The following is a 25,460-nucleotide window of genomic DNA, read 5'->3' on the forward strand; positions in this document are numbered from 1 at the left end:
GCCTCAACCTGTCCTTCAGCTTTGGCCACACCTCTGCCCATGGCACTCACTGCCCTCCCCTGGCTTTCTCCTGAGGCCTTGCCCCCCACATTTCCACAGCCCTTCTTCCTTCCTCTCCAAAATATCACATTTCCCAAGCCCTGCTCAAGTCTCTCCATTCCATGGAGTCATCTCAATCCCCACAACTCGCCATGGACTAATTTCCTGAAGTAACTCTGCTATGTTTGAAAGCTAGTCAGTTCTGAACTAGCTACTCATTAATTATATGTAGGTGTGCACGCACGCACGTGCATACATGTGAGTGTGTGTGTGTGATGAAAGCAATAAAATTATATTATTTTGTGCTTTGCATCCTTATCCATGTTTCTGGGTTTACTTTAAGGCAAGAAAATCAATCCCGTCCATTTGTTTATCCCTAAAGCAGTAATTCTCAACCTTTAGCATGGAGAAGAAACACCTGGAGAACATGTTAAAATTCCTCTGGGCTCCACCCTAGAATAATAAGGTCAGAGAGGAGCCCAAATATCTGGGTATGCTAAAGAATGCAGATGCTGTTGGTGGAACATAAATTATGTGCGCAAAAATCCCAAGGTTTTTTTCTTTCTCGTCTTTTCTTTTATTCACATGCACCTTCTTCCACTTCTTCCTTTCAGATTGACTTTGAAGATGTGATTGCGGAGCCGGAAGGGACACACAGTTTCGATGGCATCTGGAAGGCCAGCTTCACCACCTTCACTGTGACAAAATACTGGTTTTACCGCTTGCTGTCCACACTCTTTGGCATCCCAATGGCGCTCATTTGGGGCATTTACTTTGCCATCCTCTCTTTCCTGCACATCTGGGCAGTTGTTCCATGTATCAAGAGCTTCCTGATTGAAATTCAGTGCATCAGCCGTGTCTATTCCATCTACGTGCACACCTTCTGCGACCCACTCTTTGAAGCTATTGGCAAGATATTCAGTAATATCCGCATCAGCACACAGAAAGAAATATAAATGACATTTTGAGGATGGAAGTATTTCCCATTCATTTGCCTTACAGTTTTCTTGGTGCCAACTTCAAGTTGCTAGTAAGCAGCAACTCATGAATGGTTTGTCTTGGTTCAGAACAAAGAAATCATTTTCTTAGTTTTTATAACTACTATTTGCCTCTTTTGAGCTATTGCATCAATTTTTGGCATTATGAATTTTTAAACCCATTCCAATTTTTTCTTTACTTGTGATTCACATGTGGGTCACTGTCTTATTGGCTGAAATAAGAATATATTGTTGAAAGGTAATTGGAGGAGAAAATGAAGAATTTAGGGAGGAAATAAAGAGCTAAAACCCTCAACTACTTACTTTAAAATGTCATCGTGTTATAGGAAGGGAAGAGCTCCAGGCTAGGGCTGTGAGTACAGAGGTGTGTGGGTAGTCATAAACAAACATTTTCCTTGCCATTTGAGGAGTGTGTGCTGCAGCCATTCCCTTTATAAGTCCTGTGTTAGAAGTCATGATATGTATTTTCCTGACCTCACTAAGGCTTTACTCTTCTTGACATTTTAACCTTGCTGTGCCTAAATATTTTGTTGTACTGAGACCTAAGTTCCTTCCAGTTTTTCACATTTTTCTTTTCAAGTAGTGTCTAACTCATCTACTTTCATCAGGTTAACAGCCTCCCCTGCAGACCAACATTAGAAAACCCACTGCCTGGCTCTCTCCACTTGTTTCTGGCTGAGACACAGAATCTGGTGAAACTCGAGTCGTGCGGGGTCATGTAGTATCTTCATCATCAGCGTGAACCCAGTGAAATAAACCAAAGGTGACCAAGGGGGCTAAGCCCTCTCTGGGCGGACAGGAGAGGAAGCCAATAGTCCCTGCCTCTCAATGGCTGATTGAGATCAGCATGTCTATTCATCTGTGCTTGTTTCCATGAATAACAGCTAACCTGAATAACACCTGAATCCAAACTAACCCATCCCTGGTGTGGGTTAGTGGCTCAATCTTATGTTCTTTTTTGGACCACTCAGTGGGCCTCCAGGGAAAAGCTGTTATATAGGAGGCCATTGTGTGAGACTGTCAGAGTTGTTGCAAGCAACGCCCCTTCTAGAGCTCTTGCAATGGTCTGTTACACTTAGCCCCTCCCTCTGCCAGGCAAGCATCATTTTGCTCAGAGAGGAGATGGGGGAGGAGGCAGTAATAAAAGCTTAAAGTAATTTTGCTGGAATAAGTTCAAGTTCTTCTGAACTCAAACTGAGGAATTTCACCTGTAAACCTGAGTCATACAGAAAGCTACCTGGTACATCCAAAAGCTTTTCTATCCCTCCTGCTTATATTGTGAATCTGCCCTTGGGAATATTTTTTCACCTCCCTGTTAGACTTTTATTTTTATTTTCATACATTGATTGGAATTCTGCTTGAGTTTTTGCCTCCTCCAGTTTTTCTGACACTTGGCCTGATTGTCTGCTTTTAAAACAAGACACTGATGTTTAACTTTTAAGCCATGTACATAAATGAAAATGTACTATACTGCATACATTTAAGTGTAAAGATATCTCTATCTTTATATAAAGAAAATCACTTGGGAAATGGCTTTCTTATTCAATCTATCAATTTTGTATCCCAAGTTATGTCTGTTCAACCTAGCAGCTTATTATCTGTGCAAATCGATTTCTGGTCCAAAAGATTACTGAAATTTTATATTCTCTACTGATATATTTTACACATTTTTATTCTGCATGTCTTATAAAGATTACAAATCTGCACAATAAAAATTTTAACAGTTAAGTACCTCACTTAAATTTTTCTATCAAAACAGGTAATTGTGTGTGTGTGTGTGCATGTGTGTGTGTATGTGTGTGAGAGAGATGAGAACTTGTATAGTGTGTGTTCACATGTTTGTGCTGTGTTTGGGGGTAGGGATGGCATCTGTCTTCTGAATTGCTAAAAGAAATGGACTGAGGTCATTGCCAATTTGGGGTTCTTCAGATAAAATTATAACTAAATGCAAAGTTTATTTTAGCAACCCACCTAATGTTCTACTTATTAGTCTGAGTCCCCAACAACCTTGTGTGATGGATGTTAGTACTGTAATTTGGTTAATGACACAATTTGCATTCAGATGGAGATGCCTCCAACTCGGTTTTGACTTAATTGGAATTTATTCAATGATAATATTTTTTTATTTTTGTACTTGTCTAAAGTTACACTTAGGGCTTCCGTATTAATCAAAGTTTTCCACAGACACAAAACTCACAGGACAGGGATAGGAATGATAATAACAGAGAAAGAGAGAAAGGGAGTGAGTGAAAGAGATCAAGATCAAAATAGAGAGCGAGATGGATTATAAGAACGCAGACTCATGATTACTATGAAAAGTGGCAAGTGCCTAGATCTTGAGGGAAAGCCAGAAAGCTGGGGACACAGGAGAGCCAGTGGAATAGCTCTAGGCCAGGCTCTGCTCAAGTACCAGAAAAAGCTATATTCTACTTCTCCAGTGATAGGAGGAAAAAACTGATGTCCCTGTTTAAAGGCAGGGAAGCAGGAGATTTTTCTAGCATAGGGGAGGGTCAGAACCTAAGTGACTGAAGAAAGCTCACCCACAGTGTGGAGGGTCCCTTGTTTTAGTCAGTCTGGCAATTTAAATGTTAATGTCCTTCAAAACTACCCTTGAAGAAACACCCAGAAAGATATTTGACCAACTATCTGGAAGCCCCATGCCCCAGTCAAGTGGACACTTAAAGTCAACCAGCGTAGTTCCCCAAGTCAATTTTGCAAAGGAGTTCTAATTTCTCTCACCCATGACTCATTTCATGGAAGTTACAGAGAGAGGTTTTTTTCTTTTCTTTATTTTTTTCTTTGCTTGGATTCCAAGAAACACTGAGGCTGCCTCGCTGGCAGCTGGGTCTGGAATTTGAATTTACCCATAAATCAATTTCCACTGCATACATCCTGATCATCACCTTTGCCATGCATGAAGTTGCACCTTCATGGAAAGAGGATGAGTGAAGTGACATTAAACAAGGATTATCTGTCTGGATAATTATTTGATTATATCAATGATTATATATGAGCAAAATCAAGGCTCATTGATGTTTTGGTTCTTCCACACATGAGAAAATAACTCTAAACCTGGACACAAATACCACAGTCTTGGAGGAATTTGACTCCATATTGGCAATAAATAGCTTCATACAGTACACATTTAGTAAATTTAAGTTAGTAAAGATACACAACAGCCCCAGTGAAGCAGGCCCTGTCTGAATTGCTAATGTATACCTTCCCTGACATGAGTGTTCAAATACTCTAGCATTCAAAATTATCCAGGTGTGTGAAATTCAAGAGGTGGAACTCAGAGCCTGGTGCCTGCTAGGCAAGCAATCTACCTACCTAGTCACATCCTCAATCCCTTTATTTGTTTTTTTTTTACTTTTGTATGGATATGGATATGTAGTGTGTCTAAGAAGGAGTACAGTTAGGGTTACTGGACCCCTGAAAATAAAAAAGGCAGGAAAGTCTGCACTTGCTGTAAATCAAAGATGATCTGACTTCTTACCTCTTGCCTAGTTCCCTAGATCTGTTTTTCCACAAACAACCAGGACCTCTCCTGGGAGGGAGGTCTTTAGTAAGATTTAAACATTGTCATTGGATAAGTTCAGCCCCTGGAACTTTGTGTCAGGGATAACCTCTTCCTGAGACAGCCCCTAGCCCTAACCAACGAGCTGGCCCTCTGGTTCACCTGACCAGAAGACAGCCCACCACCTTGCAAGGGGAGGGCAGGCTCTCTGACCACTTGTGGAGTTCCAGCTGTGGATGAGTTTTCCCTCAACTGGACCTGGACTGGCTTTGCAGGGTCTAGCCCAGTTGAGCTGAAGGGAAGACTCCCTAGCCCTTACTCTCCCCATGGATGCTTTATTCTCTCCAGCTCCCCACATGGAAAGTGCTCCTTGAATTTTGTTTTCTCTTTTTTCTGACCATGGCCCTCCATGTGAGATCTCTAGCCACATGGGTGATTTTCCTTGGCTCTGTTCTTCACTCAATTAATATAGTAATTTAATAATTACTCAGTCTTTTTAATTCAATTCTTCAATTCTTCTCAGTCTTTTTAATTCAATTCTTTGATTAAAATTAGAAACAAACCTAAAAATTGGGGCTCAAGGACTTTCCTGGATCCCAAGCATCATCCCATTACATGTCCATATGCAAATACAGATGTGTGTGTGTGTGTGTGTGTGTGTGTGTGTGTGTGTGTGTGTGTGCACCAGAGGTGACACCAGATGTCTTTCTCTGTTGCTCTCCTCTTTATTTTACAAGGTCTGTCATTTGAGTCCACTGCTTTCACATGCAAATTCCCTGTCTCCACTTCCCATGTGCTGGGATTAAAGTCAGCTATCATAACACTCGGCATCTACAGGGTGCCAAAGATCCACACTCCAGGCCTCACTCTTGCAAGTATTTCATCTGTCGGGACATCTCTTGGGTCCTGAGGTCTTTCTGTTGTTATCTCCTTCAACCCTTTACTCTCAATCCCTCCCTGCAATTTTCATTTTTCTCATTTGCCAGGAAATGTTATTGTATATGTTGCCTCCTCTAAAATTCCTTTCCTTGACCTCATATTCTCCTAACTAACCACCACCTTTGATTTTCTACTTTCTCATACAGGAAATTTCCTCAAAGAAATGTCTTTGGATATTATCCATTCACCACTAAACTGCCCTAGGTATCATATATTTAAGCTAAATAGGCTTTTTAAATTTCTTTTTCTTACTTCACGTGTCAGATGTAGGCATAGACATAATCTTTATTCAGAAACATCATTTGTCATTGTGCAGCTTCTTTTGTTTGACTTTACTTTTCTGTTACTTAGTGATTGCTCACACCAAGGAAATCACCACCAAATCAAAGAAATAGAATAGTGATAATAGATAAAATTATATTGGAATTAATATGCATGTTAAATTTGAATGTCTATGCTGCCCTATTCAATACATATCAATTTGGAAACATGGTGTATTTTGTGTTGTGCATGGAATACTAGCACTAGGGAGGTTAAGAAAGGACAATCCTGAGCACAAGGCCAGCCTAAGCTATGTAGTGAAACCGTCCCAAACAAACAAGGGCTGGGGATGCAGCACAGTGCAGAGCACTCGGCTGTCATGTACAAAGCCCCAGGTTCTATCCTCTCTCTCTCTCTCTCTCTCTCTCTCTCTCTCTCTCTCTCTCTCTCTCTCTCTCTCTCTCTCTCTCACACACACACACACACACACATACACACACTCATTATATCCGGATTAAATGAAACCTTTTTGATCATTGTGATGGTTAACCTCCGAATGTCCAATTTAACAGGGTTGAGAATCACCATGGAAACAAATTTCTGGGAATGTTTGTAAAAGATTTTCTAAATTGGAGTAATTGAGGTGTGAGGGCCGACTCGGTGAACTGCACCACTCCATGGGCTGGGTACCCCACACTGGGTTAAAAGGAGAACAGGAGCTGAGCAGGAGCAGCCGTCACTCTGCCTGCTCCGTGCAGGCTACGTGCTCCTGCCACAGCTTCCTGCCACCATGCACCCTATCCTTGCACTGTAAACTAAAGTAAATCCTTTCTTAAGTTGCTTCTGTTCAGATGTTTGGACACAACAATGAGAAAGTAATTAATACAGCTATGTTCTGAGTCTTTCTACACTTAATGAGTCTATTTTGCTAGATATATATGCAACCTTACTACTTATTTGGGGTCCACACTCATCTAATGGGTTCTATGCTGTCTTTCCCTGGGCAGGGACATGTGAGGGCTGCTATAAAATATACTGTACATCTTTACACAATATACCTAGGAATGCCTTTCAGAGAGAGTGCTGTGTATACAGCATCTCTTTCATTGTACACATTTAAGTTTCCTATGGCCTTATGCTTTGTAGTTTTTTAGAACCAGCAGAATTGGAACTGAAAGTTTGTTCTTGAACTGGAAAGTTCAGTATATTTGTATATATTAAGATATTTTTCAACATCTTACATTGTTATTGTGAGCATTCTAATTTTCCAGTTTCTTTAAAATATTTTGGGGAGGGGCTGGAGAGATTGCTCAGTGGTTAAGGAACTTGCCTATACAGCCTAATGACCCTGTTTCAATCCCCTAGTACCCACATAAAGCTAGATGAACAAAGTGGCACATGCATCTGGAGTTTGTCTGCAGCAGCTGCAGGCCCTAGCACACCTATTCTCTCTGTCTGTCTCTCTTCTTTCTATCTCTCTCTGCTTGCAAAAAATAAAAATAGATAAAAATATTGTAAAAGTTTTTAAATATTTCTGGGGGCTGGAGAGATGGCTCAACAGTTAAACATACTTACAAAGCCTAGAAGTCTGACAACCTGGCTTCTATTCCCCCATATCCATGTAAAGTCAGATGCACAAAGTGGTTCATTTGTCTGGAGTTTATTTGCAGTGGCAGGAGGCCTTGGTGTGACCATAGTCACTCTCTTTCTGTCTGCTTCTTTCTTCTCTCTGTCACTTTCTCAAATAAATAAATAAAAATATCTTGAAGTATTTTCTTACTTTAAGCAGTTACAGAAAGACGATAGATAATTGCTTCTAGTTATATAAGAGTTTGAGCATGACTTTTGATCGTCCCTTCACTATTCAATTCCATTCATAGTGACACTGCTGATAGGTTTAATTTGGAAGTATTTTGGGTAGGGCTTTTGCCCCCTTTAATTTTAGCTTTTTTTTTTCTTTTAGAAACAGCAGACTTTATCAGGGTTACTTGGACTAAATGCTACATTTTCTCATTTCTTCTCTTCCCCTCCTTCCTTTCTATTTTTTCCTATTTTTGAAAATTAATTTAAAATTATTTTCAAAGAGGATCTTTCACTGGAAATTTCATATGCCAAAATGTTTTTATTGTGATCAGTTATTAAATGACAAGTTAGTCAAACAAAATATTCCACCTTCATTTTTTCAATATCTAAATTACATTGTTTCAATTATTTCCTTTGTTATTCACTATCATCATTGAAAGTTAATGTCGCATATGATCTCTTTGACTATGACATCCTTACTCTTCTTTATAATGTGTATGAATGTGATTTATTTTATTGTGTGTTTCTCATTCAGACCTCTGTAAGTCACTTAAATCTGTGGTTTTCTTTAGAAAATTTCTTCATATTTTATTAAACATTTTGTTTTTTCTATTTTCACATTTTCTCTTTCAAGAGTTCCATTCTGGTTCAAGATATTTCCTTTTTCCATTTCTTTCTAAAGGCATTTTCAGTCTGGTCTTTCCATTTACTTAGTCATTCCTTTGCTGTATCTGTGCCACACTTATCCTACCTATAAGGTTACCTCAACTTTTATATTTTTATGCTAATAATATATAATAGCTGCTTGGGGGAAGAGTTCTTTTCCTGTTTCATGATGCCAGTATATTTTTTCCTCAATTAGGCTGTTTATTTTAGGAAATATAAATTTAAGGCATTTTTTTTCTAATATGGCTACTTCCAGGGATGTTTGCAAAGCAGTTCGTTGCCATCTTTGTCCTCGATACAATCTGTAAAGTTGGAATATCTCCAGGTTCATTGTGTAGTCCTCTTCCTGCTTGTACTTATTACACTGTCTCATTTCCCCTTGATGTTTCACAGACATCTGTATCATAGCTCAACTTAAAATGGTAATTTTCATATTCTACAGCATTTTAAATTGTTTAGTCACTACTCAAGCCCCAAACCTAGGAGTTCTAAGACCTTCTAATTCTTCAATTTATGTAGCTAATACTCTAACAGATGCAACTGCTTCCATCTCTATGATACAGTGTTTTTGTACTCTTGCCTTATTTCTACCGCCATTACCTCAGTGTAAGGACCCAGCATTTAAGCCTTCGTCTGTTCTTGTTAGTCTTTCTGTTTCCACACTTTGCTCCTATCCAGCCCACCTACTATGGAGAAGTACACATTGTCACAGAAGTACACACACACACACATACACACACACATACCTTATACCTCTTCTATGGCTTCTTACTGTACTCTGGATGAAATAAAATCTTGTTACCAAGAGTTACAGAGTCGTACATGATCCAGTCCCTACCCTCCTCTCTGGCCTCATCTTGAACCATCACACCCTTACTGTCCGATGTCCAGACAAACCTACCTTTTTTAATCCCAAGAGCATGCTATGCTTTATCTGGTCACAGGCTATTACACAAATGTACCCTTTGACACTATTAACTCCTTCTCACCTTTTAGTTCCAACCCCCTACCCTTGCAGAGGTTGTCTGTCTTCCCTAATTGAAATAAATCCTTCTGGTGTTTTATCTTAGGCTCTTACTGTTTTTCTTCAAAGCCTATTTCAATCATTTTATTTGACTGTTCACAGGACAGGCATTTAACCCTAAACAGAACATATTTGCTGGAAGGCTGCATAAAATAGAATACTTGGTTAAACTGTTCTTTGGACAATGAAGGCATGAATGTAAAATTTACTGCCTTACAATAATAATGTCATGTAGAAAGTCACCTCACCACTTCTGTGATAAATTACAGCATTTTCAACAGTAGGTTTGCCATTGTTTGTCTTCTTCCATGTCACTTTATTTCGCCATGATACTGTTCCCCATCAGAATTTCTATGGAATACAGAAGATTCCATAATGGTTAAAGGTGCTTGCTTGCAAAGCCTGCTGGCCTGGCTTCAATTCCCCAGCCACCCATATAAAGCCAGATGGACATTCATTTGCAGCACCAAGAAACCTTGGTGTGCCCATGTGCACGCACACACACACACACACACACACAACCTTCTAATGAACCCATTTAAACATTTTTATAACAAAACATGAGTTTATCCATTGAAACTTTTAGGAAGGATGTTAGATATATGTATTTTTCTTACTTGAATAATAGCAAACACATGTTGATACAGTTATTAGGGAGAAAGATTTTTGTTCCAGCAGCTGTTGACTTCATTAATTCCACTATGCAATGAGTCATTCTAATTTTCACAGAACTAGAATGAGGGAAGTAGGGATTATTTTTAAAGTTGTGATGAGAAAAGGGTGGGAAGAATTAGACATGGACAAAATGGAAAGTAAAATAAAACTAAAGGATTTCATACTACAGATATAGAAAGCTGAGTCATTTCCATGTTGGAGAAAATATTACATACCTACTTAATGCTTTAGCAGAAAAACTAAAAAATTTGGAAATTGGCATAAAGGGAGAAGTATTTGCAACTGGAAGAAGAACTAAATTAAGGCAATAGCTGCCAGGCTGAGGCATTCTATGAAAGATCAACAAAGAAACCTACTCCTTGTCTGTGGCTATATTGATGACACCAAATATTAATGAGATAATAACTGCGCTAGGCATTAGTTAGTATCCTTTTCAAGAATGTTTCTTTATTATTTATTTATTTAAGAAAGATAGAGAAAGAGATGAAGAGAGAAAGAGAGGGAGAGAGAGAGGGAATTGCATGCCAGGGCCTTCAGCCACTGCAAAGGAACTCCAGACACATGTACCACCTTGTGCATCTGGCTTACATGGGTCCTAGGGAATTGAGCCTTGGACCTTAGGCTTTGTAGGCAAGCACATTAATAGTTAAGCCACCTCTCCAGCCCAAGAATGTGTTTCTTAAATACCTTATCATATTGCCCTGTCTCTTACCTGCCAACTCTAAATCAGAAAGCTGGGATGACAGCATATACAAGCAAGCATTTTATGATGTGCACAGCAGTCTGTCCAGAGATGGATCTCTTCTTGACTTGAGAGAGACTTAAACTGAACCTTTTCTTTTCCTGTTGCCTTTTATATTACTCATTAATAAATTCCATTTATGGAGCACATGCTATACTATAGGCAATATGCAAGGCAGAATACCATCGTTCCACATAAGAGATTAGGAAGTAGAAGTTCAAAGAGGGCAACTTAATATGAATTCCCTAATGAGTTTAGGACTGTGACTATTAACTTCAAGGATTTCTTGATGGAGACATTCCCCATGTATCTAGGAGAATAGGTAACACCTTAGCTGCACTTAGCAGTATCCAGAAGCAACATGAGTCATCAGCTGGAAAACTGAAAGATGATCAGAAGCCAAGTAAATAGTGTAATCTCTAGTTCATGATTTTGTTACCAAAATTATTCACTTTATTCCCCCAACTAGCAGTGACAGAACAACTTAGCATTAGGAAGAATGGAAACATGAAGACCTTCGTCTTCATGGAGCTCGGTGAAGCATCTGTGATGATAGTGTCAAAATGCAATAACTATTTTGCTGTTTTATTCTGAGAAAATAACTTTTAGTAAAATGAAAATTGTTCACAATAAATTTTATTGCTTAATACTTTAAAACTATGATCTGTAGATTCCCCTAGAACAACTGGAGTAGAATAGCCATAACAGTGAAAGAATTGTGTCTGTCATTTTTGCTCAGGCCTGTCCTGATTGAATTTCTTTTTGGCACTAAGTGTCAGTCTTACATTTTCTTTGATTAAATAGTTTCATCACTGAGCAAATATGAAAACTACTGACTGACTTGGTGAAATAAATACATTGTTTATATCAGCTTAGATTTTAAGGGACATATTGGTGCTTTCTTTTGTGATTAACACTCAAATACTTTCTAATGATATTTGAAAGAACCAAAATTAACAGGGTAAATGATCAAACATGAATACATCTATTAAACCATGAGTAAATACCAATTACAGTACATCATACCCTTGTAAGCTCTCACACTCCTGTTCTAACAGAAGTGAGTAATGTATTAAGTGGGATGAGTAGGAAAAACAGGATAGGATCATTTACAGTCCTGAGGAGGAAATAAATTTAACAGTGTGGTTACTGGCATTCCAGCAGGAATGCTAGAAAATATTGCTCATGCAAATGACAAAGTATCAGCCTTCAGTATGTACTCTGGACTAGAAATAACTTATTTAGAATTGATAGGATTTGAAAGCAAATAAGCCATTTGTAGCAGGGAAAGCATTGAATTTAGAACCACAAACCTACAAATAAATCCGTAACTAACTGAAGAACCAATAGCACAACATTGGATGACTTATGTAACTGAATATATTCTATACATTGGAAGCCAGAAGGCATACTACCTCATTAGACTGTGAGGTGAGTAAAAATGTAGGCATGTCTAAAGCAAAGCCAGACCTCATAGGAATAAGGAAGTTTCAGGCAGCTCCTCACTACATGACCCCAACTCTTTCTAGCATCCCAGGGTCACTTCCCTATTTTTGTCACACAGCTAAGCTTTTCTCTGGCCATGAATTTCTTCTTGCATTCATCAGTAAGGACCAAGTCAAAAATTCCCCAAATATACTTGATCTTTCACCTCAAGAACTCATCACTGTATATCTACTAGTCCTATATTTCTGCTAAGGGGGAGACAACTGGTGGACTCTGTGTACCATATAGATTGTTTTCTCTTAGATTTGTTTCCATTCTGGTTCCAATGACAGCTATGGTGCACAGTCACCTTGTTTCAAGAATCATCTGTTAAAGAAAGTGTGACAGGAGAGATAAATTAACTAAAGATAGAGTTGTGAAAGGAAAACTGGCAAACCTGTTTCTGTATAGCCTTATTGTCCAAATAACTCTAATCTTCTGAATTCTCCCACATATATATCCTCTCATATTTCCATTAAACAGGAAGGGGTGAGTAATTACAACTCTACTTTATAAATATGAAGAAAAAAACATTAAGAATAAAAGACCTCCCCAGAACCACATATCGAGGGAAGCAATAAATGATGCATGGTGGGCTGGAGAGATGGCTTAGTGGTTAAGATGCTTGCCTGCAAAGCAAAAGAACCCAGGTTCAATTCTCCAGGTCCCATGTAAGCCAGATGCACATGGCAGAACATGCCTCTGGAGTTTGTTTGTAGTGGCTAGAGGCCCTGGCATGCCCATTCTCTCTCTCTCTCTCTCCCCCTGCCTCTGTCTCAAATAAATAAATAAATAAATAAATAAATAAACCTTAAAAAAAAAAAACTAAATGATGCAAGGAGGTAAGAGCTTGAGCTCCCTGGTGTTTCTTTACAATTATGAATGCAAGAAAAATTCAAAGCATATCACATGTAAAAACAACACTGATCAACTGCAGAGGCAGACACATGCACTCAGAGAATGAAGAACTACCCAATTCACCAAGGTGAGTAAAGAGCTTAAAATGGCCTCATGTCTCGATAGCCATGCTTCCACTCCGGGCAGCTTCTTCCCTGTAATGCGAGTGTCAGCAAGAAATCCTTGGCTGGACGCCAGTAGCAATGAACTCTCCACCCCACCCTTAGAATTTGGCTGATAAATAGATGCCTGTTTTATACCAGTTTCTAAAAACATAGTTAATATTCAGCCACTTCCTACAAATTAAATGAGTTATCTCACTGTAAAGGATACAACTATTTCATTATCTGTGCAATTTAAATGGAACATAGTGAAAAGAGAGAAGATGCTGCCAGAAGTTTCAACAAGATCACTAATGAGCACCCATGGATTGTGGAACCATGAAGCCCAAGTGCCTCCTCCACTTGACCCATGGTGAGGTACAGGCGGTAGGAAGGGAATTTCTCTCAGCTGGAAGCAGCAAGATGCAGTAAAAAACATCACTGGCATGACATCTAATTGCCTACCCTGCTATTAATGTTGCTAAGCAAATTTGGGAGTTGTCACGGTTCCCACCCTGTGGTCCACGCTCATTTGGAAAATAGAGCAAAGAGAGCCCAGTGCTTTGAGAATGTCAATGCAAAATTATAATAATTGTTTGTTACATAATGTGGTTATTAAAGTATTTTCTCTGTTGTTCAAGAAAATAGGCCTGTAGATTGATTGAGAAGATGAAAAAAAAAATGGGCATGATTATGTTCACTCCTTTAACTTTCCCAGCCAGAGAAAGTTGCTCTGATCCCTGAGGCCTTGAGACACTTTATTATTGTCAACATTTAATGATAAATCACTGGGGAGGAAGTAGAGAATAATATTTTTGGCTTCTTTATATTTATTGAGTTTCACATAATGACTGGCACACTAAATATCTTCTAAAGTAGATATTTTGTTGTAATTACTCTATTCAGAAGGTGCCCTGCTGCAGCACAGGTTGTGCTATCAGTATATAATAATTAATTATTTTAAGTCCAACTACATTTGTTCTCTTAACCACTTTGCAACTTTAGCACAGTGTTGTCCAGTAGAACGTTTTGTGACAATGGAAATGCCCTATGCCTATTATACAAAAAAATAGAAAGTTCTTAAGTTTCCTCTTTTAAGAGTCATTAGTCACACAGAGCTATTGAGCACTTGAAATATGAATAATGTGAGGGAACAAAATTTTGATTCCAATTTATTTTGACTAATTAGAATTAAAGTCACCTCTTCTATCTCATGACTGTCATGTTTGACAGAGCAGAAACAGACCCTAGCATAATGCCAGGCATAGTCATTTCTGCATGAATATTTCTGAATAAAGGAATGAATGCAGACTCCCCCTGTAAACCTGCATTCTACTAACCAGTTCTCATCTGCAGAGTGCTTAGAGAATTTCACTGGAATTCATTTTCTTGGTCTTGTCAAAACAAGTTTGATTACATTGTAGGGACTGTTTGTAGTTCATGTAAACCTATTATTTTTCCTAGTCACGCCTTTAAGGGAGGGGTTGTAAAGCGTTTCTAAAGGCCCTTTGAAGAATCAATGTAGGGGATCCTCTCAGAAATGGAAAAGTAGACTAGAAAGCAAGTTGGGGAGTAGCCTCTGAAACTAGAAAGACAGCAAAGGTGTGTGGACTCCCCCAGCACTGGCAAACTGGACCCTGGTCCTTTACAATGCTCCACAATGTGAGGGGACCTCAGTAGGAAGTCAAGTAGGGTTCCCAAGCATCCTTGGCAGTGACTTCAGTGCTCCAGCATGGCAGCCCAGCAGAGCCTCACGTGTAAGGATGAGTACGGTCTTGAAGTCTGAGCATGCCAACAGTGATTGGAGGGGACTAGATATGAGCTTTCATACAGCACAAGGAACTCTACACCATCATGATAAAGCTTGACCTTCTCACCAGTAAGGCTACATAATGGCTTGGAACATATTCAATTTATTTGGAAAAAAGGAAAGAAATGTAATATTACTCATATCCTGTGTTTTAAAAGAAAAATCATATTGTTACCCACTTTATGACTGTGATTCAAAGCAGGGCTGCCTTCCACTCCAAATATATTTTAGGCCATAGTGAAGTAGATTTTTGACTCATTCTTGGTCACAGCCTCTTCTCCACATAAGTGGGAGGGCTGAGTAGGAGACACGCACACTCACAATCTATGTTCAGACACTTCTACTTCTCTCTGAGCCCAATCTCCTTTGATTAAGGGTGTGTATCTAGGGAACCAACTCAAGCAAATTCAGTTGTTCATGAACTTCTGTTCCTCTCCTCTATGTGTTGTGCCTTTCCAGAAGCTTGGAGTAAGTGAGACTCCTAATCATCCTCCCTCACCGTCTCATCACCAGTGACATATTATATTGAAAATAAATTTGAGACCAAGAATGTCGTGTCTGCAAGTACTCACCAAAAGGCAGCAAAACATGTACCTTGACGCAGTAACCACACAGAAGTCCCAGGGAACATCATTAAGTATCACTCAAGAGCCATGACCCTGATAAAGAATTCAGCCAAACTTCTTATCAGTGGTCAGGTTGGACTTGACTGATCACTTAGCAGTTAAGGTACTTGTTGGCAAAGCCAACACTTTTGATTCCCCAGTATCCACATAAATCCATATGCTCAAGGTGGCACATGCATCTGGAGTTCATTTGCAATGACTAGAAGCCCTGGAGTGCTCATTTTCTTTCTCTCTCACTCATAAATAAACAAATAAATAAATAAATAAATAAATAAATAAGTGGTCAGGTTACAGGCTGTTCTGCTGTGGGCTTGCATGAAGCCCTGGTTGAAGAATGCCCCTGTTAGGAAGGTAGGCAATATGGCTCTTTCTAGTTTCTTTCCATCATTTATATAAGAGCAGAAGTGCCTATAAAGTCAGTAAGTGAAAGGAGGGCAGAAAATGGACGGGAAGGGAAGGGTCCACCCTGGGCCAAAGACCCATAGGCATATGTCTTGATTAAGAAGAGAGTAGGATATGCAGGCCATTTTGAGTCTGGAGGAGCACATTGTAAGGAGTCCTGCCTTTCCTTTGGCTCTTACATTCTTTCTACCACCTTTTCTGCACCTCTTCCGCAATGGAGCCTGAGCCTCGGAAGGTGTGATAGAGATATTTCAGTGCTGAGCACTCCTCTGTCACTTCTTTTTAAAATTTTTTTTTGTTATTTTTATTTATTTATTTGAGAGCAACAGACAGAGAGAGAAAGAGGCAGAGAGAGAGAGGGAGAGAGAATGGACACACCAGGGTCTGCCTCTAGCCACTGCAAACAAACTCCAGATGCATGTGCCCCTTATGTGTCTGGCTAATATGGGTCTGAGGAATCAAGCCTTGAACCAGGGTCCTTAAGCTTCACAGGCAAGCACTTAAACTATAAGCCATCTCTCCAGCTCCTCTGTCACTTCTTCTCAGCATCATGGTGCCTTCTGAGTCATCCCAAGGTCACCACCCTCTAAACAGAGAAGCTTCTCTAACCAAAAGTTAGAGTAGCATTAATATATGGGTATGAACATTAAGAGAAGTGCTTACTAGGCAGTTTGGTGAGCATAGTATATACATTTAGCCAGATAGCAGAAGATGTTACAGTCTGACACTACCTACAGAAAACCATCATAATAGGAGGAAAAGATCATGACATCAAAATAAAAGAGAGACTGACTGAAAGGGGTGGGGATATGATGGAGTGGAGTTTCAAAGGGGAAAGTGGGGGGAGGGAGGGAATTACCATGGATATTGTTTACAAAACAATAGTTTTGTAAATTGTCAATTAAAAGAAAGAAAGAAGAGAGAAGGGAGAATCAGGAAGGAAAGAAAGGCTACAGGGCAACTATTAAGTCAGCTATCACAGTGGACTTCTATGTATGGGAAACCTCAGGGAAATAACACATGCTGCTGCAGATTACCCCCCCCCCCATAGGGCAGGAGAACACCTACATTCACATATACTGAGGACAGAGATAAGGAGGTGGTCAGTGTCAATTTTCTAGTACTTCTGGACTACCTGATCATGGGAAGAAGAAGGCACAGCTCTGTGAGACGGATAAAAAGCCTTGTTCCTCAAGATGTAGAAACTGGAAGGTCCAACCTTGATGGTAAGATGCAATAGAAACTCACCTGATAGACAGGCAAGGACTTCTACAAAGCCACATATATGCCTGTCCACTTTTTCCCGGGCTGGGAACCACATAAGACTAATAGTGAAAAATAGCTTGAATAATAACAAATACTGTTTTGGTTGCTAGTGTTTGTAGCAAATGAAGAGTAAGTGAGATCATTTTTGCCCTAAAATGTCCACCACTTTGTGACAATCACAGTCACTATAGACCCCTGGAAATAGAACCTTAATTGTGACTTCTGTTAAGCTTCTGGCTCTGAACCATCAGCCACATCATCCAACTATGCCTGCCCACAGTCCCTTCCAGATGGAGCAGTGAATGTGAAATTCTGAGCCTTGAACTCTCGCACAGCTTCTGACTTAAATCCCACTCTTCTAGCTTCTGCTTCATCTGCAGCTGGAGGGAAGGGGGCAATCCAGCAACAGTTGCCTTAGCCTGAGGCCTTCCCGCCTCACATTTTTACCCCCGGATGCCCAATCCAGTGAATCTGTCCTATTCCAGTGACCCCTGTCTCAATGAAAAGGAAGGGACTTTGTTGAGGGTCATGTTTCCTTCCATCTCAGAGCTGAGATGGTCAACCCTCCCATATTCTGTGCTATAAAATGCTGCGTGACTGGGAGACATTAAGTGTAGGATGATTCCAGAGTGCTGAGAAGAGGGACACTGTCTTGTGTCACTCATGTAATTGTAGCTTCTCATGGAGGTGTAAGACTGCCAAGGTTTTGTGTGACCAAAAAAAGAAAGTGGAGAAGGGAAGGTAGAATGACCAAAACAGATTGGATGAGTAAGTGGTAATCCTCTAGCACTGTGCCTCCTGGATTCATGGTATATGTAGTTCTGTACTTCTCAACCTCCACTGAGAAAAGAAGCTGGAGACTTTTATCTTCTCAGCTCCTCAGCTAAGGCTACGGAGTCTGGCAGAACATAGCAATCCCTTCTCCATCACATGGTATAGTCTAGACTTATTGACATGTCATACTCAGAATATTTTCCCAGTTCCAGATCACCTGCTTAGAGTCCAGGCTACAGCTCTCCCAAATTGGTATCTTGGCCAAGAAACACAAGGTGGACTGAGTTTATAACTGGTCATTCCTGAGATCACTGTAGCTTTTACTTGGAACCTATATAGACCCAGATCCTCTGGTTCTGACCTCCCTACCTTGCATCCCTGCCTAGATTTTCCAACTTGTTCCCAGGGCACTGCACCTCATTCTCAATGCATCCGCCTTCAGCCTCTTCAAACTAAACAGATGCTTTAGAAGCTCACACAGCTCATCCTCTGACTTCAAGACTACCGACTGCATGAGGACCAGTGCCTGTGATGGGCTTGCCATAATAACCAGCCAAGTTGGGGAGTGGACTTTGGCCACTGTGGCAGAAACTGGTTAGTTTCTGTATGCAGCTGTCTCCTTTCCTTTCTGGGTATATGTTAGCCTCCTCATATCATCATTCCTATCTGGCCATGTGCCTGAGATCTTGTGGTAGTCCTTACACAGAAATTATGTGCTCTATTTCTAGACTGACCACAACACCTTCACCCATGATCTTCCACTTTTCTTCTATCTCTTGGCTGGTCATCTAAACCAAGGACATCGGTAAAACCTAAGTGTAGAAATGGCATAGCATCTCTTAGCTCAGGCTCTCAAAAGTACATTGTAGAGAAGACAATGCCATCCCTAGCTTACTGCACCCTCCAGCATTAATGACTCCTGAATGAGTAAGAAATTCCCACTGAGCTGAGCTATGAAGATTTCAGGGTTTATCTGTTACAGCAGCTGGACTTGCGTTATTACATGACAAAGGTGAGGCTGGCAGCCAAGTGAGGTGCCCCAGCTGTCTGCAGCTTTGCTCTCCACTGCCTCACAGCTGTGGATGTTCCCACTCTGGTCCCTGCCTACAAAAACACTTTCAGACATATAGGGTGAGTACATGGATGGGAGGCCCTGCCAGGAGGTGCTTCTCCAGGGAAAAACTGTGACTTTTCCGTGTGTTATAATCAGAATTTTCCATGGTCGTACAATGAGTCACAGCTAAGCCAATGTTTTTGTGCTCCCTCTGCTGGGGCAGCTGTCCTCCTGCAGGACAGAGGTCCAAATCCATTCCTGGGGTCAAGTGGGAAAGGGGAGCAGAGCAAGACTGGCCCTGCAGCCTACCTTCACAAGACTTGTCCTGCGGCCTATCTTGGGATGAGAATCACTGGGAACATAAAGCATACAAAGCCTAGCCAAGTGAGGATACTTAAAAGCAGCTGGGCAATCCTTTTTGGTTTAAATATAGTATTGTTTTCCTCCTTTTCCCAAGTGATTTTATCCCATCAGTATTTTTGTGTCACTAGAAATATACATTCCCATTGCTTAATCTGTAAACTATGTCACCCAAATTCAGTTCAACACTGAGGCAGATTGAATAGCTCCAACTTGCGGTATCTCCACGCTTAGGAGCTCAAGTGCCACTACCCAGATACATAGCAAATTAATGCAACGTCTGGGAAGGGAAAGATGCACAAGCAAGATGTTCTTAGGCTTCAGTCCTGTGCTTTCTCATCAAGACCAGCTTGACTTCTCCAGAAATGGGTTCAGTTTGCCTCTCCTGACCTCAGGGAATTCAGGAATGTTTCATCAGCCCTACCCAGAGGAGAAAGATTCCTCAGAGCAGTATAAAGGGCAGAGGGCAAAGAAAGAGGGGGAGGCTTGTGAATGTAGCAGGCCTCTCCACAGAGAATGGTTGGCCAGGAAGTTCCCTGCTGAACCTGTATTTAGTTCATGCCATGGCATCTCTCCACCTCGGCGCCATCCCTCACCATAACCAGAGCCTATGAGAACAAATGTTTTTCTCATTGTAGCTGGGCTCTGACTCACTAGCATAAAAAATTAGAACAATAAGACTCAAGGGCATAACACAGATTCAAAAAAAGAAACTAAAAGAACGAAAGGGGGAAGCAATGAGCATTCCTGTGGGCCAAATACAAAGACAACAGCCCTAGACATGCTTTCTCAGGGGCCTACAATAAGCTGTATTACAAATGCACAAATCCAAATGGCATTCGATGCTACTTGTATTTTCCTTCAGTCCTGAACAGTGTAAGTCTATTTTTTTTAAATGATTATTTTAAAAATGAAGAACTCTTAAGTGCTGACAAGAGATCTTCATTGTCTTCTGGCCAATAGCCTTTCAGGAACTGAGCTAAAATTGTGAGGTACCTCATGCAAGCCAAGTGGTGGCCAGTTTTCCTTTAGTTCTTGACTCCCAAAAGAGGTTAAATGGATACTGAATATTTTTAAACAAATCTCTCATACTTCTGTAAAATACTTATTTCAGGGTTCAGTCAACTTTTTCTAAGACCTGCAAAACCTAAAAGGTGGTAAATGACCTTGGCACTTGTTTGGAAAGCCTGATGGTCCAGGTTCACTTCCCCAGTACCTACATAGTGTCAGATGCACACAGTGGTACATGCATCTGGAGTTCAGTTATAGGGTGAGAATACTGTAACCTCTGCACACCCATATCTCTCTCTCTCTCTCTCTCTCTCTCTCTTTCTCTCCTGCTTGCAAAAAAATAATAAAAGTGCTTTAAAATAACTTCTGATATTCCAAAAAGTAAAATAAGATTAGATCAATGACATTTAAAAAAATAGGTAGCAAACAACTTCACCTATGGACATAGTTTGCTGATCCTTGATTTAGTGGCCAGAGCCAATGCTAACAAGGTCCTGTGACCACAGTTGCCCCCACCTCATTTCAACAGGTGATTTCAAAACCCTCTTCTAGCCAGCAAAGATCAAGCAAGAGAAGATGGATCTATCCTTATATTTCTTTTCTTAAAAACAATTAATTAAATCAACTTATTTATTTGAGAGAGAGAGTGGGTGCACCAGGGTCTCTAGCCACTGCAAACAAACTTCAGATGTATGTGTCACCTTGTGCACCTGACTTAAGTGGATACTGGGGCATAGAACCTGGGTCCTTAGGCTTCACAGACAAGCATCTTAGCCACTAAACCATCTCTCTAGCCCTATTCCCATATATCTATGAGCACCATCAAGCTCTCAAACAAAATCCTAATGTCCTAGGAAACAGAAAGTTACTAGAAATCTGAAAATGATATGCTCTTTTAAGTGAGTACAGAGGGAGAAAAGTATTTTGAAACTCCTGTATCTACAGAAGCACTCAAATCCAGAGCTCTGTGTGTTGTGTACACAGGATTGGGAGCTTTTGATTTTACTGATTCCCTCTCTCTCTCTCTCTCTCTCTCTCTCTCTCTCTCTCTCTCTCTGTGTGTGTGTGTGTGTGTGTGTGTGTGTATGATCATGCCATTGCACACCTGTGGAGGTAAGAAGAAAACCTCAGAGCATCAGTCCGCATCTCCTACCTTGTTTGAAGGAGCACGTCTTTTGTTGTCTGACACTGAGAACATGAGACTAGTTTGCCTGTGAGCTTCAGTTCTCCTGCCTCTGTCTCTCACCACTGTACACACATTGGGATTACAGAGACTTGCACTACTTTCCTCTGACTTTATGTGTGTTCTGGGGCATGAAAACTCCAGTCATCATGTATGTGCAGAAAGTAGTTTAAACACAAGGCCATCTCCTCAGGCCCAAACTCCATTGATTCTTGCCTAAGCACCAGTGTTCATAAACACAGGCCCCCAAATATGGACATTGTGCTTTAATAGTACCTGGTTGATGTTCTTTGGGAAAATAACAAAAGGTATATCCTACCTGCTAATGGTATACTGACTTACAAATAACTCATGTGTAGACATGCATCACTAAGATGTATTGTCCCAAGGCAACCCTTAGCAGCCCAAAACAATCTCAAAGTCAAGGTCATTATCTTGGCTCTTTTTATATGGCAAAAAAACATGTAATATGATAAATACAGAGGGGTTTTGTCTGTTCTGCTTGGTTTTGTTTTCATTGTTTGTTTATTTTTAAGATAGGATGATTTTCTAAGACAGCAATTCTGGAAATGGCAAGTAATAGATTTTGATTTAGCTCAAATTGCAAAGAACAAGTACAGAGGTAGGCACACCCAGCCTTGTATGCATGTAAGACACAAAATCTGGGGAAGATGTCAAGAGACTAATAAATGGGTCATTGGTTATGACCAATTTAATCTAAATCTGTGTGGGTCAATGATGGTGAGTAGGTAACACATTAAGTAACAGCATACCACCGTGCAGGCGACCAGCTAAGAGCCTCTTCTCAATATTTTCATCTTTGCTTTTAGATTGTAACTTGACCTTCTCCATCTATTTTCACCTTCAAGAAGATGGAATCAAGTAGCTATTAGAAGACTTCTAAGCTTCAGCACCTTTCAAACACTTAGGTTTTCCTCATCATCTGTGTGCTTCTGTAGTAAATCACTTGGTATATGGCTCTGGTTATTGCCTCCAACTTCAGGCTATGTGGTTGACATTCTAGCAAGTCTGACCTTTGCCTCCACCAAGGTTCTGGATGGTCCAACACTGAGTAATGCGCTAAGATACACAGGACAATAACAGAGCAACCAACTGTTCCCAAGATTGACAAATTTTCAGGATATAGGACTTTGGGTACAAAAACAGGGAGAATGTTAGTAACATAAGACACTTGTATTAGATACTGTGGGCAACAGTTATCTTTAAGGAAAGTCAACTACCAGCAAGTTGGGGTTACAATGTTCAGCCCTGCTCAGCAATATGAATGAGTTACAAGAGAAGGGACTATAAAGGAACAGGACTCCAGCCGTAAAAGCATCAGGTCAGTGCCTTTTAAGAGATGCAAGACCCCAATTAATAAAGCTGGAATGCAGCTGTGTAAGATCAAGACCCAATTCACCACATAGCAGGAGAGCAAACTAACAATGCTTCAATCCCTTAGATGTAAGCAAAAACTCAACTACAGGTGGGGCCCTCAGACCCAAGGAAAGTTCCAGGTGCCCGCTACAGCATTGCACTCAATGTAATCTACTCTTGACCTGCTTTTTCTTGCCTTTTAATACTTCATTTACTTGTTAAATATATATATTTTTTCTTTCTAAATCACTTAAATATATGATTTATAGTATTAAGTGTAACTACATTGCAGTATTAAGTATAGTCACATTATTGTAGTGTTACATATATTTATATTGGTGACCAACCAGCCTGTAGTATCTTTGTATTTGCAAATATAAAAGTCTGTATTATCTAACTCCACATTTCTTCCTACTTCAGCACCTGACAACTATTATTCAGCTTCCTGTTTCCGCCAGGTTGTCCCTGTCACATATTTCATGAGCTTGAAATCATACTGCATTGCCCACTGAGACTGACTTATTTTACTGATTTTTATGTCCTTAAAATTATACATTATTGAAGTCAGGTTTGCATTGCTGGCAGATATCACTTGACCAAGAGCAGCTTGTGGGAAAAGGAGATTTATGACAGGCTCAAAAGGGAAGCTCCATTACGGCAGGAAAAATGATGGCATGGACAGGGGGTGGACATCACCCTCTGGCCAACATCATGTGGTCAACAGAAATAGGAGAGTGTACCAAACACTAGCTGTATATTACACCTAACAGTATGCTCTTCTTCAAGAAATCAATAAAACTTATAGAAAAAATGGTGTGTTGCTTTTATTATCCAATATATGTTGGTATTTTATTTTTTAATATTTTATTTTTATTTATATATTTGAAATAGGGGGAAAGAGAGAGAGAGATAGAATGTGTACACTGCAAATGAACTCCAGATGCACGTGACATCTTGTACATCTGGCTTATGTGGGTCCTGGGGAATTGAACCTGGGTCCTTTAGATTTGCAGGCAAGTGCCTTAACCGGTAAGCCATCTCTCTAGCCCATAAAGTATTTTATTTTTTGGTTGTGTCAAAATCTTTCTCAAAACAATGAAACAAAAATAGCAAACGTGTGTTCTCTTATGGCTAAGGCTGAAAATGAAGCAGCAATGAAGTTGCCTTGCAACCTCATGCCTACGCGATGTTCTATGAATACCAGTGCATAGACTGCCATCTACTGGGCATTTATAGAACCAAGCCAGCAGCTCTGGGACTACTGGCACTTAAGCAGGATCTGGATCTGCATAGGTATATGGCAAATGAGTACATGAATATTTAACAGTGGAAAAAATAATATTCTGACCCTGAGATGCTTGTTACTAAGGATTCTGAATTTCCGCTTGCAATGTTTATCACTTATGAATACAGAGTTACTGACTTCACACTTATAAAAATGATTTCAAAATTGTGATTTCTTGACATGACCATGGAGCAGAGGCAGCTCATAGCTTTCATGTGATAAAATAAGAACAAGTATACCAAATGCCTCCTTTTCCAAAAATAAGGCAAGAGTTCGCTTGTTGTAAGCTAGAGTATATACAGAAAAGGGAAACTTACCAATTTTTAGAGTTGGACTCAATCACAATCACAATGCTTAATTTCTCAAAAAGCAATCATATTTTCAGAAAATGGTACAGGGATTCATTGTACCTTGTGGTCATTATTAAAATATTATTTGTGAAAAATATTGTAAAAAGTCTAAACAATTTGTCTTTCTACCAACTCCTCCTCTGGATACATATGATAACAGGATTATCCTCTGAATGAAGGAAAACCATGTGTATTTTATAGTGTATAAAGTAACTACTTAGAAATATTTGCCATACATGTATGGAAGTGGTATCCTTTTTAAAAACGTATTTATTTATTTTTATTTTTTTATTTGACAGCAACAGACAAAGACAGAAAGGGAGAAAGAGAGAGAGAGAGAGAAGGAGAATTGGCTTGCCAGGGCCTCCAGCCACTGCAAACAAACTCCAGATGCCTGTGCCCCCTTCTGCATCTGGCTAATGTGGGTCCTGGGGAATCGAGCCTCAAACTGGGGTCCTTAGGCTTCACAGGCAAGTGCTTAACAGCTAAGCCATCTCTCCAGCCCAGAGAAGTAGTATTCTTATTGGTCACAGTAATTTTATACTAAGGTAGAAGTTTGTGGTAGAAGAGATTTAGCTACCAAAAAGATAACATTTATTACAGACATCATAGCCAAACTTAATAAATCTCATTTCATTTACTTATTTTGGTCTAGCTACTCCCAAGCATGTGCAAATTGCTAAGAAAGATTCTTTCAACAACTTTATGATAAATTGTTTCCATTCACCGTAAGTCTTGGAGGAGTATTTGTATATATTTGTGAGTATGAATGTTTCTGAATATATTTGAGATGTATGCATATGTGCTATTGTTTG

The 25,460-nt window shown here is 39.9% G+C and overlaps 1 protein-coding gene across 4 annotated transcripts in view; it reads left to right on the forward strand.

The window, feature by feature from the left end:
• Cav1 (caveolin 1) overlaps window positions 1-2,765 on the forward strand; it is a 35,846-nt gene extending 33,081 nt beyond the window's left edge. For all 4 annotated transcript variants that reach the window (XM_004658569.2, XM_045160962.1, XM_045160963.1 and 1 more), the window contains exon 3: window positions 654-2,765. In XM_004658569.2, coding sequence (XP_004658626.1) covers window positions 654-995 — 342 coding nt within the window. In that variant the 3' untranslated portion in view covers window positions 996-2,765. The remainder of the gene's footprint in view (window positions 1-653) is intronic.
• Window positions 2,766-25,460: the final 22,695 nt, after the last annotated feature.

The sequence above is a fragment of the Jaculus jaculus genome, chromosome 10 (assembly GCF_020740685.1).
Source record: "Jaculus jaculus isolate mJacJac1 chromosome 10, mJacJac1.mat.Y.cur, whole genome shotgun sequence".
NCBI classification, from domain to species: Eukaryota; Metazoa; Chordata; class Mammalia; order Rodentia; family Dipodidae; genus Jaculus; species Jaculus jaculus.